A 16,949-nucleotide genomic window follows, 5' to 3' on the forward strand; every position below is an offset into this window, starting at 1 on the left:
GGAAGGTGAGAAATTCACGGGAAGGGTTACGCGAGGATGTGTTTCGCCCCGGGGCCCCGAAAAGTCGTTGATATCGAATCCGGAAGGTCGCTGAAATAAATCGTTAGCTCGACGCAGAGGGGAAGGGACTTCTTGCCCAGGACCGCGATTGGTTGCTCGGGGATGAAAGTACTCGAGGCCTAGCTACGTTTTACGAGCTCTCTTTTTTTTACGAGTCCCGGAAAAGGAACCGAGTAGAGCTCGCAAATTGGAGCGTAATTCTGTGAAAGGGGGAGACATTGACATGGACGGGAAAGAGGTGGGACGCCAGTTGTGTGAAAACTTGGTCAATCCGCGCAGCGCTTGTCAGAGGCAATTCGGGGATCCAAGGTCGAGTGAGAGAACGGCGTGAGATGCCCAAACTGATATCATGCGTTTCATCCGTGCAAGTCATATAGACTTGGCGAGTTTTTTCAGTAAGCTAACGGATAAGTTAACAGAATGGTGTTGCCGTCAATAGCGGCAACGCTCTCTCGAGGGATGAACGCGCTCTGCGCACAAGTCGCGGAGGAATCCTCGAAGATCATCCGGGACTAACTTCAGTGGGACCACCCGGAACGAAGAAGAAAGAAGCTACTCGGGCGAAGCAGGTTCGTAACATCCCCCTGTCACCGGTCACGTTTGCGAGGGGTTGCTGCGCGCGTGCGCAATCTCTAACCCCATCCGTGGGCTCCTCCCCGAGCCCATCCCCCGACACCCCACCAGCCCGCGGCGCATTCGTGCACACGCGGCGAGAGGCCGCTTCAGGAGCACAACGGGATCGCGCCGTCCTCTCGTTCTTCCCCCGTGGCTTCCTCCTCCTCCTCGCTTCCCCGCCGATGGCGTTGGTCCTGGGCCAAGTCCTGGGTTCCCGCCATGGCGGGCGGGATGACAGCCGACGAGTGCCGAGCATGGCCGAATCGCCGCGCGAGACGTAGCGGACGAAACGAGCGGGCAGCTGCGAACAGGCGAGCGAGCCAGCGAGCGAGTCCGCGTGCGGACAAAGACTGCTACTAATCGGAGTGTACTCACAGTGAACGCGCGGGCGAACGCACCGCACTCAGCACGGAGCAGCCCGCCAAACCAAAGGTAGATACAGTTCCGTTTGTACCGTCACTATCGGTGGGCCAGTGTGCGGCCGACCGGCGTGTCCTGTCCGTCCCGTCCAACGCCGCTCAGCGTACACGGTATGAGGGAGGTCTGCGTCTGTATGTATTTGTGTGTGTGTGTGTGTGTGTGTGTGTGTGTGTGTGTGTGTGTGTGTGTGTGTGTGTGTGTGTGTGAGCGAGAGAGAGAGAGAGAGAGAGAAACATCATACGTATAGAATTAGGAAGTGGAGCAGCGCGAGTGGTAGTAGTGGTGGTGTGCGGATGGTCTGTGATCCTGTAAGGGACAAAGGAAATGACGTTTAAAGAAACAATTTCGAAAGCGAAAAGATATAAATGTTCAACAATTCGTTGTGAAAAAAGTGAGCCTTTGTTGTTATTGAACTTGAAGTTTAAGAAAAAAAAAGAGAAAGGAAGTGAGAAAATGGAACGCATAATTGTGAAGAAATTTCTATCGATGGTTGCTCGTGTTCGTGGTATCTCTGGATCTGCTTCGAGATCCTGAGGAACTTGGGAATATCGTCTCTCGTCGTGTTGCTTCCTCCCTGTCGTCGAAAGGGCTAGTTGGAAGTTTCGGAGTGGCACACCGTAACCACGCGGATAGTACGATGAGAAAGAGGACGGAATCACTCTCGTTTTCGTTCGGCTGGCTTCGACTCTGCTCGTCGCTTGGAAGAGGAATAAGGACGAGCGATGGCGAAGAGGAGAAAGAAGGGTGAGTGTGCGCGACACACGGTTTCTCGAAGCGGAGAGGTGTGGCGCACAAATTTTCGACAATTATGAAAGATGTAGCGGGGTCGAGCCTTGGGAACGGAGTTTCTGCCAAAGCAAGGCGAATCTTAACAGTCGTGGCGATTTCCGGCCGCACGAGTGGTCCAAAATTACTACTGGAACAATTTCTCGAAGAACCTGTTGGCAGAGTGCCTTTTGGTGGCGTGCAGCCACCCCCTGTACACGAAATCGCCACGAAATCGTGAAATCGTATCGAGACACAGGATATCAAACATCGGGACAAGTTAAAGTTTCTTCTTTTCTCAAAAACCGAAAAGGACCACGCGGAAGCTGCGGGGCCCATCTTGATGGATTTTCGTCGATCTCGCACCGCGTTCATCAGTACCGCCATCACCGGCAGAACCACCACCACACCATCACCACCATCACCACCGTCACCATCACCACCACCACCACACCATCATCGCCACCACCAGGCACCAGTGGCATCGTCGCAACCACCACTACCACCGCCACCACCACCACTGCCTCCGCTGCCGTCACCGTCTACGCCTCCTGCGCTAGCCGGCGGCGGTGCACGGTAGTGTCCTCGAACACGGCATGCACGTATCGTGCTGCGAAAGTTATACGAGTCTCGCGGTGCGTCAGACGAGAAGCGTGTCCGTGTGCCGACGCCGACGCCGGCGTCGCCGTCGAGACGTGTGAGGCATACCGGGACAACGACGGCAGGCGCGTCCCTCCCCGAAAAATCCGCTCCTTCCTAGGCACTCGACTTACGCACGCCAGCGTCTGTGTGGAAACAGGTTCTTAAACCACGCACGTTACTTCGTTTCCGTCAGCGAGTTTTACCCGCGCGAATAGGACTCTTTCCGGCTGCGGGAGTTCGGAGGGTCCGTGTTTACTCCCCCGCGTCGCTACTTGTTTGAATTTTCACTTAACGTTTTTAAGTTTTTACCCCGCGCCTCCCCGGTCGCACGAATGTGTCAGCACGTGCTTCGTTCCGCGAACTTACGTAAGATTCCTGAAAATTTCGATCAGTCTGACGTGTTTTGTCACAATGAATACGAATACCGTTCTGATTGGGATAATCGCCGAAACCACTTAAACCGAAGGCATCGTTTGTGGATAGTGACCAACATTCTGCTCAGTCTCTACATCCGTCACAACAGTGAACGGCCAGAATAGAAATCCGTTCAACGTCGTTCAATGCGATAATGTCTGCAGCTTCACTGACATCGTCAGCTTTTAAATTTGAAATCAGCGGCTCATTCGTGCGAATGAGGGACGTAAGTCGTTTGTAAAACAACAATAACGATAAGTGTGCTGGGAGATACAGATGGAAAAGTATCGCGCGTGCTTGCTCGCAGTCGCTTCGGAAGATTCCGAATCGGCGAGGAACTTTAAAACTGCCGCACCATGCCGACCGGCTACCCTGCGGCGTTAGTCCTTTTTCGTTGTAAAGGAGGCGTAGGGAAGACAGGAGAGATTTCGACTGGTCTCTCCTCCACCGAAACGGATCGAAGGAACGGGGAATACTAGCGAGAAGAGGCGGCAAACCGCCAAAAATTCGTCGCTCAATTCTTTGCCTTACTTTCGCTCGCGCGAGCTTATCTTCATCGCTTCGACGTAGACCAGCCGGTTTACACGTAACTTTTTGCGCGTGGTACAGATTTACGTGACGAAAGGATATTTTAACTGCCAAAAAGACATTCGAATTGCTAAAAAGTTATTATAGGGATAGTGCGTTTTAGCAGTTGAAGGGACTGAAGGTACCAACTGTCGTGTCACTAGCAGTTATATCAGCGGTTTTCCATATCCACTTCTAGTTCCATTCAATGTCGTGCTTTAGTCGAGTATTTTGAAACGTTTCTTGTAGTTTTCGGATTGTTCGCTATTTTGAATCGTTTCATTATGTTCTCTCCGGCGAATGTTTGTATTTTAGAACGTTGCTTTGAAAAATATCTATTCTTTAGATTAAAACAAGAAAACCGACACATTGTTATCGCTCTGCGATCGTCAACCAGTTTTTATCCAGCCGCAGAATATTTTTCACGCAGCTATTTTTTTTCCGAAGTCCGTACGTGGGCTCGGACGTCGTTGCGCGCATTAATCCGTGGTTTAGCGAACCAATTTAAATATCAGCGGCGCGCTCGACGCAATTTTATATCATTTCCGATATCGCATGCTTGTGTGGGTGGGTTTAACGCTGCGAAAGCCCTCTTGCCCCCTCTGCTGATCCATGCTTCCCCTCCAACCCCGCGCGTCTTGACTGTCCCCTACCCTTAACGCGAACCGTTACGCACCTACGCCAGATATGCGTGTTTTACGATGCGTGTCGTCGCGTACTCCGTCGTCTTCTTCATCGTCGTCATCATCGTCATCGCCACCCGTCGTCGTCGTCGTCGTTGGCGTCGCCGCCGCCATCGTCGTACTTCTCGTCATCGCCGTTTGTAAACGAGCGTGTGACCAGCTCTCATACGCGATGCTCGTAACGTCGTCACGACGTACTTTGCGGTATCTTGCGAGAGAGAAAGAAAGAGAGAGAAAGAGAAAGAAGGAAAGAAAGAGAGCGCATGCGCACGTGCACGCACGTATCGCATACAGGGTAGCCCGCCTTCATTTTTAAACTGATTCAGTCGACGCTGAGCGTCACCGCAATGTAGGTGTTTCTCGTTCGGTTCTTTGCCGAAAAATATATTCTAGAAATTTACCAAAAAGATCCCTCGTATATTAAAATTAAGTTTCGAACATTTTTTTTTGACGTACTGTTCCCTTCGTTCCGGCTGTCTTCTACAGTCAAAGAAGTGCCTAGTACAATCAGGACACCCCGTATATTTACGCACACGAAGAACGCGCAGCCGGCCGGCCGGCAAGCGTGCGTGCGCACGAATCAGTGCGCGGCCGAATGTGTCGCGTATGCGTGCACGTTTGTCGTACGATTTCGGTTCCCAACGCGCGCGATCGCGGCTCTCTTCATCCTCCTCCCGCGGAAGGACAGCGGATCGGTAGGCTCCGCGGCGGACACTCGCGGACGCGACGCGTGAAACCGGACAGCAACAAGTGACTTTGGTCAAGCAGCCGGCGGGTGGTCGCGCGATTCGGAGTGCCGTCGATCCTTGGCCCCCATTCCACCCTCGCCCTTCTGTGCACTGCCCTCTCACCTGCGAGATGATTCCTCGAGTAATTTGTTTCAGCGCTTGATCACGCGCACGTACGATCGCGCAATCGTCAGGATCAATCTCAAAAGGTATCGAGAGTGGCGAGAGGGTGAATCCATTTAGCGTTCGCGGAGCATCGCGAGGAAGTCGAGATCGGTAAAAATAATTACGCGGAAACGATTCCTCCGATCGGCCGATCGGCCGACCGACCGACCGACCGACCGACCGACCGACCGACCGATTGCGGTTGAACGCTAGAAGAGCCGACGCGCGATCGTGTTCCAGCCGAGGTACGGCCCTTTTCCCTCGTCTCAGTCACGGAAAATTGCGAGCCATTAACGCACGCGAGGCGCGAGACGCGGAAAGAGTCTAGAGACCGCGTGACCGAGTAGCAAGATTCCTGCTCGTCATCGTTCGTCGCTGTCGATGCAACGTCGCTATCGTCATCGCCGGTACAGTCGTTTGCACAGACACCATTAACCATCCGCGACGCGGCCATGGAATCGGGCGAACCGAAATCTAATAATAAACGCATCTACGTCCGTTTCCGTCGCTCCAGGGAGTAGTTCCGAGCTAGCCGAAGAGAAGGAAGAGGGCAAAAATGAGCGCGGCCGCCGCGAGCAAAAAAGGGGCTTCGGGTACACTTTCGCCGACCTCGCGCGCACGCCAGCGGCCGAGCTCTTCGGCTCTCTCGCGACAAAGGCCGCTTGATTCAAGGTCCCACGGATGTGCACGCGCACACGCATCGGCCCTTACCGCGCGGCCCATTCGTCCACGGCGCGCCGCATCGAGGAGACGCGCGCGGGATAGAGTTTCTTCCACGTCTTTCCTAAGCCGAACGGTCGGAAACATGCGGCAATTTTCTCTTTCGCGGGAAAATCGTTTCACGAGCGTTAAATTTATATGTGCAATCAAAATTTCTAAGCTCCGAATCTTTACAATTATTTTTCTTCTTTTCTGAAGAAATCGAGGTCTGAATCGTTAAAAGGTTCGACTTGCAGTTTCTCGATCTCCGATCTTGTTCAGTTTAATTCCGGAGCAGATGAGAGATCCCGCGAAATCCCCGAGTTCTTCGGGAGTTTCGAATGCGATTTGCACGGTTACGGCGAATCGTTCGTTTTTTCGTGCTTTTAATTCCGCTTTCTCGCGGTGACATCGCACTAATTTCGGTATTACGACGCGGTAAAAATGGCGCGCGCGTGTCTTTTTCTTCCCAATGCACGACGAACGGCACGCCTGACGATGCGTGCTCGCATTTCGAAAGCTGGACTAAGATTAATAACAGCAGAAGTAATCGTTCCATGAAACACTCATTGCTCGCAACTGTGCGTCGGTGTATTTAAGAATTACGTATTTTCTTCTTTATATAATCTTCTTTCTTCACAAAATTACTATAGAAAGGGATATAAAAAAGTGACGAAATGAGTAGTACAAACGCGCAGTACAAAATAAAATCAGCGATCAATTTTATAGATAAAATTGCGAAACTTTGATAAAGAACTGCTGCGGCGGTGCAGTGCAAAACTCGCTCGGAATACTCTTCTTTTTTACGACTCGACTCTCTTCTGCTTTATACTCTTGAAGCTTTGTTACTATCTTTATCGCAAATGATTTTCGGTTAATAACAAACAGCGCGACCTTATTATTTTCATCTGACAAATACAAAAGTCACAGACAATGCAAATACAATTAACATGATCGGTTATGTTTAAATCTAGCGAATACCACATTACCGTATGTGCTCAGCGATTTAAAGCGAACTGTCCAAGTTACGATTTAGTTGGTGAAGATTGCTCTCTTGATGGTGCGTGAGAACATCCCGTTGCGTCAACCCGATGGAATCCCATGACGAATGAGAATTCAATTTCGCAAATCGAGGAGCGGGTGCGATTTTTCTCGGCGACGTTTCCGTTAGCGACGCACGGCTAATATTAATTCCAAGCGTGTGGAATCTCCGGATCTCTATGGCAGCTGGTTTATATGCGCTTCTCGGAATTTGCGTCCTGCACTTCGCCGCGGACGAAAGAATCCGCAAACGACTCGTTCTCTGCCGCGGCTATACGGAGTGTCCCAAAAATGGTGTCCCGCCCGCACCTCAGTACCTTTACATTCCACTCTCGAAGACATTTCGCGTCCCTCTCGTCGAGAGTGCCATTCGAAAAGCCTTTATCCTTAACATTCTAACAGCAGAGACGCATAAATGATAAACACAATTATTGGGACAAAATTTCTTATAAATTGTCGCGACTCTTTATATTCTTGCCATTTTCTTGCACTGCACCTTTATCTCGTGACATAAATCAAACAAATCATTTTAGATCAGATTCTCATTCCATCTTTTCTCTGTAAGTCCAGCTTGAAAGATTCGGCGGAAGCGTACAGTGATAGAAATCAGCAGTTTCCGTGTATACTTTCAGATCACCCGATACGTGACGCGCGACGGTGGTATTGAATTTTTGTGCATGCACCTACAGTCGATTCGACGAAAGTGCAACCGGAGATGGCGAACTAACGGGTGTCACGAACTATTCTTACGCGTGTCCGTTATAATCTGTTAATGGCCTCGATGATATTAAAAGGATAATATAGCGATATTATTCAAGCGGATTTATCTTTTCATCGCGTTTAATAACATTCAAATATATCGCATGTTTGTTAGAACAAGGAGATTCGCTTGCATGAAATGGATCTCATTGCATTCGAGATTATTTATCACAAGGAATTGAGATTTATTCTATGACTGAATACACGCTTGTTTTTTTATTTTGCTCATTTATGTATAAATATATTCACTTGTATAAAAAAATTTATACTAGAAACATTGGTCTTTTAAATATCTCCTAATAAATTCAAGTGTACTTTACAATTACTTTTCCTTACATAACCGAGCTTATATAAGAGACAATTTTCTTGGATTTATCTATATTAATATTATTCCACATCCCGATTTGTATAAAAGAGTCCTTTCGAAACAGAACAAGGGTACCATCCAGAGTTTACGCGGCACGTCGAGATTCATGACCTTTAAAGACTAAAGTTCGCAGTATTCAGTCTAGACCAAGATTTATGGTCATTAACAAAGTTCAATTACCGAGACGAAAATCTAGCCAAACCAATTATCAGAATCCATACAAACAGCGCACACCATTTAGCATGTACATTTAATAGCAAACAAAATTACTGAATGAAAAACATATTAAAGTTAAGGAAGAAACGCGAAAAAAAACCATCGCAAAACTTATTGTCAATTCAGCAAGAGCAGAGCGTCGGATCGCGTAGAATAAACGCACGCAGAGTAAATGGTATCACTCGCGTGCAGCGCGAAATAGTGGAAGCGTATCCGCAAGGTCGAGCCGCGAGGGAAAGTGTTGGCCGAACGACAGTGCAAGTTTCCAGCGATAGCGAAAGCACCGGGCGGTCACACAGCTGTAAAGCTATTAGAGTTCGGGGGCGGAAAACGGGGACGACAAGGGACATGGGGGTGGAAGGGCAACCGCTACATAGCGAGAGTTATCGCTCTCGCTTTCTCTCTCTCTCTCTCTCTCTCTGTATCTGCGTGCTTCGCGAAAGCTTCGCCCTACAGCCGCATGCGCTCTCACACACGTGCACGTTTACCTAAATTACATACGAGGTAGCGAAATGGAAAGGAAGCATTCATCGGGTTTCACATTTACAACGTTACGATATTGAAATGATTTGATTCTGGCTAGAGTAGTTTTCATTTTAATGCGTAATAATGTTCCTGCCGGTTTAGAATGTGTCATTCACTTGTAATTTTATTTGAAATACTGTAATGTGATTGAATAATGGTTCGCCGGTGTTCTCGCCACCCTGTGGAAGAGTTCATTCTGTACGTGTTAGCGATAGATTGCGCGCGAGAAGAAGGGAGAGAGACGGGAAGAGGGACGGACAAGGGGAGAGAGAAGCAGTGGGAGAACGGGAGAGAGTAAAAGCATCGATCGATATTTCGCGGAGGGCCGATTTTTGACGATGGCGGCGAAACTCTCGCGAGTGCAAACAAATCTCGAGTAGATTAAATGATAACGGAGCTTGCATCTGTCGGACATTTTGGACGTTCATTTTTTGGGAGCGCATTTATCAAACGTAATCGTTGTTGATGGCTACTAAAAGTATTTCAGATACTTGGTTCATTTATATTAGATATAAAAATTCAAAGATATTATACATATATAACAATGTTATATATTATAACCAGAGGTATGTCCGTCTCTTTCTCCTTCGATGGAACGGTTTCACTCAGAACGACAATGCGACGAGTTCAAAGCCGTCGTTAGACTTTTAAGCAACGCGAATCAAACAGCTAGGCACAACAGCAAGACACATGCATACGCGGATATCAAAACGAGAGCGTACGAGCATTGGTGTGCGAACACGCCGAACGTAATAGTAGCCTTGGCTTGGCGATGGTCACGTTATAAGCAACGTCTGTGTCACATTCTCGTATAGTCTGTCGTCACGTGCGCGCTCATGTGCAAGGCTGCCGTGTGTCATTTCGCTGTAACGCGTAAACTGTTGAGAGTTTCGGCCGCACTGCTTTTAGCAATTTCTTAGTTTCCGACAGGTTGAACGAATGGTTCCGCCTGTTAGACCGAAAAAAGTCGCTCAAGTCAAGCTGAGACGCCAGACTTCGCACACGTCGTTCGTGTAACTTGTCATTAAGTGATGCTTACTAATTCGCGCATTTCCTTTTTCCCGCTAATTTCTCTGCCCTCCGCGCGACGCGACGCACGACGCGATTACGGATCAGCTTAACGTCCGTCTCACCTGTCGGCTTTTTATCGTTTGAATAATCTTATTTTCTCACCATGAAGAAACGATACGAGGTTTTCTAACGCACGACTTTTCCATTTTCTGTTTCAGATCGTACAAATCAACCGCCTTCTAACAAGCCACATTAACCTCAAGTGATTTCTATTTTCTTACGAAACGTGAAAGAAATATGTAATTAGTATGTTTATATCGACGTAAAGGAGGAGCACACAAAAAAAGAAGAAGATATCCCAAGAGCTTAGGTTCAGAAGAAGACAAAAGATTTTAAGAGCTATATTATCTAATAAATGTACAAAGTATATCTAACGAGAGGAGAAAGAAAAGAAACACATAAAAATAAACAAACAAGTCCGCCAGTGCCAAATCGAGGAAGAAAGCGAGGTGTAAGTGATTGTCGTAACACAGAGAGAGAGAGAGAGAGCGAGCGAGCGAACGAGAAAATAACGTATATAGAATAAGAATTATTTTACCTTGGGATAATAATCCTTTAAGGCGCATGCAGTGTTATCTATAAATCCCTTAAAAGTAAGCGCAAAGCGTGCAGCGGCAGCATTTCACCTGAAAAACTGAAGGAAGAGGCAAGACAGACATAGCGACCGAGTGATACAGTGCGAGAACGACAGAGCAAGACCATAAACCAAAGAATCTACCATTTCTTTTTTTTTTATTAATCATTCATCGAGTTACGATAACCTCTCGTCAAGTGAGATAATAGTGAGACCCACACCGATTCCTTCGTCAGAGCCGATTAATCAAGCGAACCGGCACAGTTTTGTAAACTATAGAGGTTTATAGAAATAGCCGTAAAGAGTAAGTGCATTGTTTTTTAAACTGGACGCGTCACGTGACAGATTTTCGCCAAGCGAAAGGAAGGGGTAGCAGACAAAGGGAGGAATCAACCGGATTCGCTTGAACACTCCCAGAGCAACCGATCTACTTCAGTTCGTAGCCTAAACCTGTTGAGTACAAAACAACACAGAGCTAGAGATATAGATAGACAGAGGCGAAGCGAGAAAGAATACAGGAACGAACAAAAACACTAAACTTCAGGAACCAATAGACAAACCGTACAAAGTACAATCTTGAGAGACAACCGTGACACACGAGCCGATCGAAAACAGGCGTCCCAAAGTCCAAGCCATCTAGTTCAGGACGAGAGTTTACGCGAATGCTCACGGTTCGCGAACGACGTGCCATCATCACCAAGACGACGCGCTAACGCGCCAAGATCGGTAGTGAGAAGAATGTCGCGTGCGAGAATCTCGTTGATCATCCACTTGAAGAGGACCAGATAATCCCGCGCCGTTATCCGTATCCGAAACGAGCATCCAGTCTCGGTGGATCGGGAGATCGGTGAGGGAGGAGACTCCTCGCACGAGCCTCAAAGAGAAAATCTGTGAAAAGAAGGTGCACCGAGAACAGTGACGCAAACTCACGAGCGGGGCGGGGGTTGAAATCGCGATGACGTGGCGAGGAAGATGAGCGCCGAGGTGACGAAGGAGGTCGTCGCCACCGAGAGGGTCCCGACGAGCCCTCCGGCGGCGGTCGCGACCCCACCGTGCACGGTCGGCGCCGGCGACTCGTCGGCGCGAAATCTGCCGCCCTTCAGCAGCTTCGTCGCCGACAACACGATGGACACCTCGACGCTGACGACGCTCCACTCCCAGGACTCCCTCGGCCTGGGCACGATGGGCACGACGACGTCCTGGGAATACTATGGTGAGGGTTTGACCGGCCGGCTGATCGACTCCCGCGGCGAGGTGGTCCTCGCCAGTCAGTACCGGCCTTGGGAGTCCAAGGGCGCGGAGGGCCTGCCAAGCTTCGCTAGCCAATTCACCGCACCAAGCGAGGCTGAGCCACAACTGACGGCGCTGACGCCATTATCACCGGCATCCATCTCGCATTCGCCACCAGTTACGTCGGCAGTGGGTCTGCCCAGCTTCCACACACTTGGCACGCCACTCCCGGCACCGCATTCACATCGCGGATCGGTCGGTTATCCCTTGGTGCCGGCACCGGTGCAGGCGCGGGAAGTCCCGGCGCTTCAGCAGCAGCTACTCGACGAGCGTCACATACAGCTTTTAGGCTCCAGTCCGGTCCAGGCGTTCCCACCACCACCGCCAGGTCATCCTCATCACACGGTGTTGACGGTGGTGAAACCCGAATATCCACAGCTGCATCATGCGAATTTCCAAAACCCGATGTCGACCGTGCTGGACTCGCCGACCTCGCGACCGATCGGCATCGATGGCCGCAAGAAGGAGCGCAGAAAAATCCGCGCTGGTTCGATGGAGTCGGAAGACGGCGGCGGTGGCGGAGGTGGTGGTGGCGGCGGCTGTGCTGGTGGCGGTAACGTGGAGAGTTCCGGCCAGGTAGCCGCCGTGTCCTCCACCGCGAATCGCGGCATGCACCATCTCGGTGGTGGTATGACCGACGGCGACGGCGAGGGCAGCCTCAGCGACAAACCGGCGAAGAAGAAGCGGAAGAGATGCGGCGAGTGCATAGGTTGTCAGCGCAAGGACAACTGCGGGGACTGCGCGCCGTGCAGAAACGACAAGAGTCACCAGATCTGCAAGATGAGAAGATGCGAGAAGCTCACGGAGAAGAAGGTAAGTGTAAGGACCTGATTGAGTCTGGAAGGTCGTCGCTGATGGCTTTGCACAATCTATTTTAGGCAACCGCAATTTGCTTAACGAAGAAATAACTAAATTATGATGCAATTTACGTTGCACAATTTTTATAGAATAAGTAGTATATATTTGGGGGATACATGTTAAGGATTATTACTGTAAAATATCAATATGCAGCGATGAAACATCATATGTTTTATTAAAGATTATGAATCAATATGTCCGACCGGGATGGAGGTTGTTTGTGTGTTACTGTTTAGAAATTTATATCATTTTCTCGCAACTCCGACATCGATTTCGTACAATGAACTGTTTATAGCGGCAGAGAAACGTCAGTTCGACGCGAATGCAACGCTATGTTCGGTTTCATGGCAATCGGTTCTACGAAATTCCGATGGGCACGCGCAACGTACGTACGGTCGTAGGAAGGTATAAACGCACAGACAAAACGCCGTTATAGAACGCCGTTATATATAGCTTGAACTTGGCCTCGATGCCTGAATGTGGCGAGAATCCCTGAGGGAAATACAGAAATACAGATAACCGAGGTGGTTTATTATTGTAGCGACATTGAATAGGGGGTTGGTGAGCCGACTGGCTGACTGTTCAGCTGCTACCGCTACTAGGAATGGCGTCGAACCGTCTACGATCGCACGTTTGATCAAGTTCGATCAAGCTCCGCACTTACTCGACTTGTCGCGTTCGACATCAGACAGAGATCTATCTGCCTCTCTTGCACTCGTTTCGTCTCCAAAACTCTTAAAACCAGCAGATGGATAACATATTAATAAAATTGCAAATGTGAAAAAAACTGATCTTCCACAATTCCTAATTTGCGCTAGGTGAGTTGAATCAGGAGCCGCGGCAATCGTTCGCCGATCCAATTGACAATGCGCCGCGATTATTAGCGAGTTGCCCGATGCCTCGAGCAAGCGAGGCGCGCGGCAACAACGACTCGTAAACGACTCGGCTTTGCTTATCGTAGGGCAAGTTCAAGGCTCACCGCGGGTCATAATAATCGCGTATCGAACTTCGTCTCGTTCAGAAACAGACGTGTTGTTTGCCGGCGACACGCGCGCGCGCGCGCCTCGCCCCGACGACGCCGCGCCGCCAACGCAGTCTCCTCCGATAACATTCCGCTATTTATCAATTAGTAGCATTTCGCTGCACGTTTACAGTTTCTCGATGACACGCCGTATCTAATCGGCACTCGAGTGGGCCAGATTTCGCACGATGATTCGCGCTATTTCGCGGGCGTTATTTCCCGATCAACCGCGCAGCAGTTTGGGATCTTTGCCCGTGAACTTGGGATGTTTCTCGAGACGCGAAATCTTTCGACTTTTCGGATTTTTCAACTCAATTTCGGGAGCTCAATCTTCGTCCGATAGCACGACACGTATTTCTGACGATGTCGAAAGTCGCGCGCGCGGGCCGAGAAAGAGGGATGATAGATCGCCAGGAGTCGAAGACCGGCGTGTACGGGCACGCCGTCACAACAACCCATACTCCCAAGAACTTAACACCCTCTTTATCCCAAGGGAGGGCACGGCCGTCCCCGCTCTGTCTTTCCTTTCGCTCGCGAGGAAGGACTCTGCCCTCGAGAGTTCATCGCACACCTGCTGCCGCATCCACTTCTCTCTCTCCTCTCCTTTCTCTTTTTGTTCCCCGAGCGTCAGTCTGATTTTTATCGCCCTCCTTCTTGTTTTGACCCGATTCCTCATAAACACGCGGATCATCGACCCGCCGACCATCCCGCAGCGTCTTCATTCGATTCCTACTCGCTTTACTCGCGAATGCAACCGGATACTTCAACTCGTATCCGTGCCTCCCATACGACGTCGCGTTCGACGCTCAAGCATAAGCACTTCCAGATCTTGTGTACGACGCGACGTGCTACGTCGTATCACGTGTGTCAGCATTCAACCCGATAACTTTCCACGCGAATTTTCCAGGGATGGAGATCGATCGTTTGCGCGCGCAAACAGCAGAGGGCCGCGAATTGCGTTTCGTCGCGAAAGACGAAATAAATGCGAGCGGAGCGGCTGGCGATGAAGTGGCGTTTCGGTTCCGGTTTCTCGATAAATCGAAACAACGGAAGCCCGTCAAAGCCGGCGTGAGGCGAACGAGAGGGATACACACGGGGAAAAGAGAGAAAGAGAAGGAAAGAAAAAGAATGGAGAAAGGGGAGCCGTTTCGTGCGGACGAGGGTTCGGTTACGTTAACTGCGGCGCTGCGACTCGGCTCGTCTCGACGCGCAGCGAGCGGTTTGCGAGTGCATTGCAAATGCTTTTTGCGTTATTCGCTAAAGCGATAACCGCATGATAACCGGATACAATTCTCGGCTACTGAGGGTTATCTGACAGCAGGCCAATCAACCCGCTCGCTCCTCGTCATGGCAAAATAATGCGCCGGGCTTGTGCCGTCGACGCGACCATTAAAAAATCAAGTGCTGCGCATCGGCGCTTGCATGTAACGCTTTTGGCTTTTGACAAGTTGTCGCAAGCGGGCAACATCGCGGCTACGTTCATCCAAGCAGTGACGAGCGACATCGGTTAACGCTCGATCCGGATAAACGCGATAATTTTCCATCAACTTAGTTACCTGATATCACAAAATGATATTATGATACATTCGTTTGAGCAATAAATGTCGTAACTTGTCGAGGCTGCTCGGTTTTGTTTGGGCATTGCCTGAATTGCGAATTTTTTTGACTCCGAATTTAGTAAGTTTGTGCTATCTTCGAGTGCGGATATTCACGGCGCGATTAAGTACCTCGAACTTGATGATAACGCTTTTAAAGCGAACAAAGACGAAGGCGAAACGGAGTTATCGCGAGTGTAATAAAAACCGTTTCTCGCTCGCGAATTTAAATGAACAAAATGGATCGCTTCCGATTCCGCCCCCCGAAAATCGACTGTTCTGCGACGACGGGACGGGGCGGTAAAAGCGAGGAGGAAGGAAAACGTAGAAAGGAGCGACGGGCAGCGGGGTGCGGGGGTGGACCTTGAAGCTACGCAGTTCCCGCTAACGGCAGGAGTGTTTCTCGAGTCGATATATCGATCCCCACCCCCACTGGTTGTTTCCTGCCGCGGGAACAGGACTCGCTCTTTCTCCCTCTCCCGCAGGATGAGTCACAGCCTCCCCGTACACACGCACGTGCGACGGCCGCGCGCGAGCGCGATCGTCCGCGCGAGTGCGCACGCTTCGGCGATCTCTCAAATTCTGACGCGTTTACACGCCGCCAGAAGATATTCTCCAGTTCTTTCGCACTTTCTAAACCGCCCCACAAAATTCTGAGTGATTTGGACATTGTTCATTTTGATGCTAATCCACGAGTAGGACGCAAATATCGTGCGTGAATCGCAAGCAAAGATTATTAGCAAGATATTGATTCACGTCTCATAATATGAGCGAAGGTACGCCGTATTCGTGAGAAATTTACATCATTTAAATTAGAGTGACGTAAGATTTATTATCGGCCACCTCTCCCAGACCTGTTATTTTCGCACTCTCCAAAAACATTCTCCACGCTCACGTGTAAGGGAGAAGAGCAGGAGAGAGGAAAGAGAGAAAAAGGACGGATGAAAGGAAAAGGAAAGAGAAACGTTCACCCCGTTTTTTCTCTCTCTAACTCAAATTCTCAACATGTTTTACGCTTGTAGGAAACTCTCCACAATTTCCCGTAAGCTGCGCGTATCGCTATCTCATCTCTCGTTCAGCTGGTCGAATTTTCCACGCACAAGCGAAGAAAACGCACGCGGAAAATGTTTGCACACGCACTCGATCGACCCGTTTGCCATGATGGAGATTCCTTGCACACCCCTCTACACCCCAGCCTCCCCAGACCCCAGTCTCTCTCCCATGTATCTCACCCTTCGCATCTCTCTTCCTCGGTAACTCCATCCCCTCTTCTTCCTTGTCTCTTTCTCTCTCGCAAGCGCGCGCAGGTGTCGTCTTTCTTTCTTCTTTCTCTCCTCTCTCGCGAACTCCGCACCCCTCTTTCACGCCGACATCCCCGCTAAGACTATTTGCCGGGACGCAGGACGAAATTGTAAAGCCAGTTCTACATTATTCAACCTGGATATTCAAGGCGGTGCCACGCATACGTAGGGGGGGGGGAGGGGAGTACGTATGTGTCAATATTAATTAATTGCAAAATCATGTCGCTGTTATTACATGGAATACGCAATTTATGAGCATCGACGTACAACGTGGAATCGACGTAGACGTGATAGAAGATAGAGTAGTTGGCAGAAATCTTGTTCGATCAATCAAAGAATCGTGCCAGAGGGTGGTCATCGTTTCGAGAACGTCATCACGCACACGTGCATTTGTTCACGTGCACTTAATGACAAAGCAGAGTTTCTCATATACTGCGCAATTATTCTTGAAAAATGTATAGTACTTGCAGAACTCGTTGCTAGCTACAGGATTGAGCGGATGGTTCATGAGACGAAAGGGATATGAAATATCGGCACGACATTTACAAAAAAGGTTTCGTTTTTGGTGAAGAA

General features: G+C 49.6%; 1 protein-coding gene across 8 annotated transcripts in view; it reads left to right on the forward strand.

Annotated features, from left to right (window-relative positions):
- The first annotated feature begins 755 nt into the window (after positions 1-755).
- Positions 756-16,949, forward strand: part of LOC105283671 (DNA N6-methyl adenine demethylase) — a 55,026-nt gene continuing 38,832 nt past the window's right edge. The window contains exons 1-2 of one of the 8 annotated variants that reach the window (XM_026973386.1): positions 756-1,107; positions 9,896-12,414. In XM_026973386.1, coding sequence (XP_026829187.1) covers positions 11,284-12,414 — 1,131 coding nt within the window. In that variant the 5' untranslated portion in view covers positions 756-1,107; positions 9,896-11,283. The other 7 variants (XM_026973388.1, XM_026973385.1, XM_026973387.1 and 4 more) reach the window with 7 other exon arrangements.

Source organism: Ooceraea biroi, chromosome 10 (assembly GCF_003672135.1).
Source record: "Ooceraea biroi isolate clonal line C1 chromosome 10, Obir_v5.4, whole genome shotgun sequence".
In the NCBI taxonomy this organism is placed as follows: domain Eukaryota; kingdom Metazoa; phylum Arthropoda; class Insecta; order Hymenoptera; family Formicidae; genus Ooceraea; species Ooceraea biroi.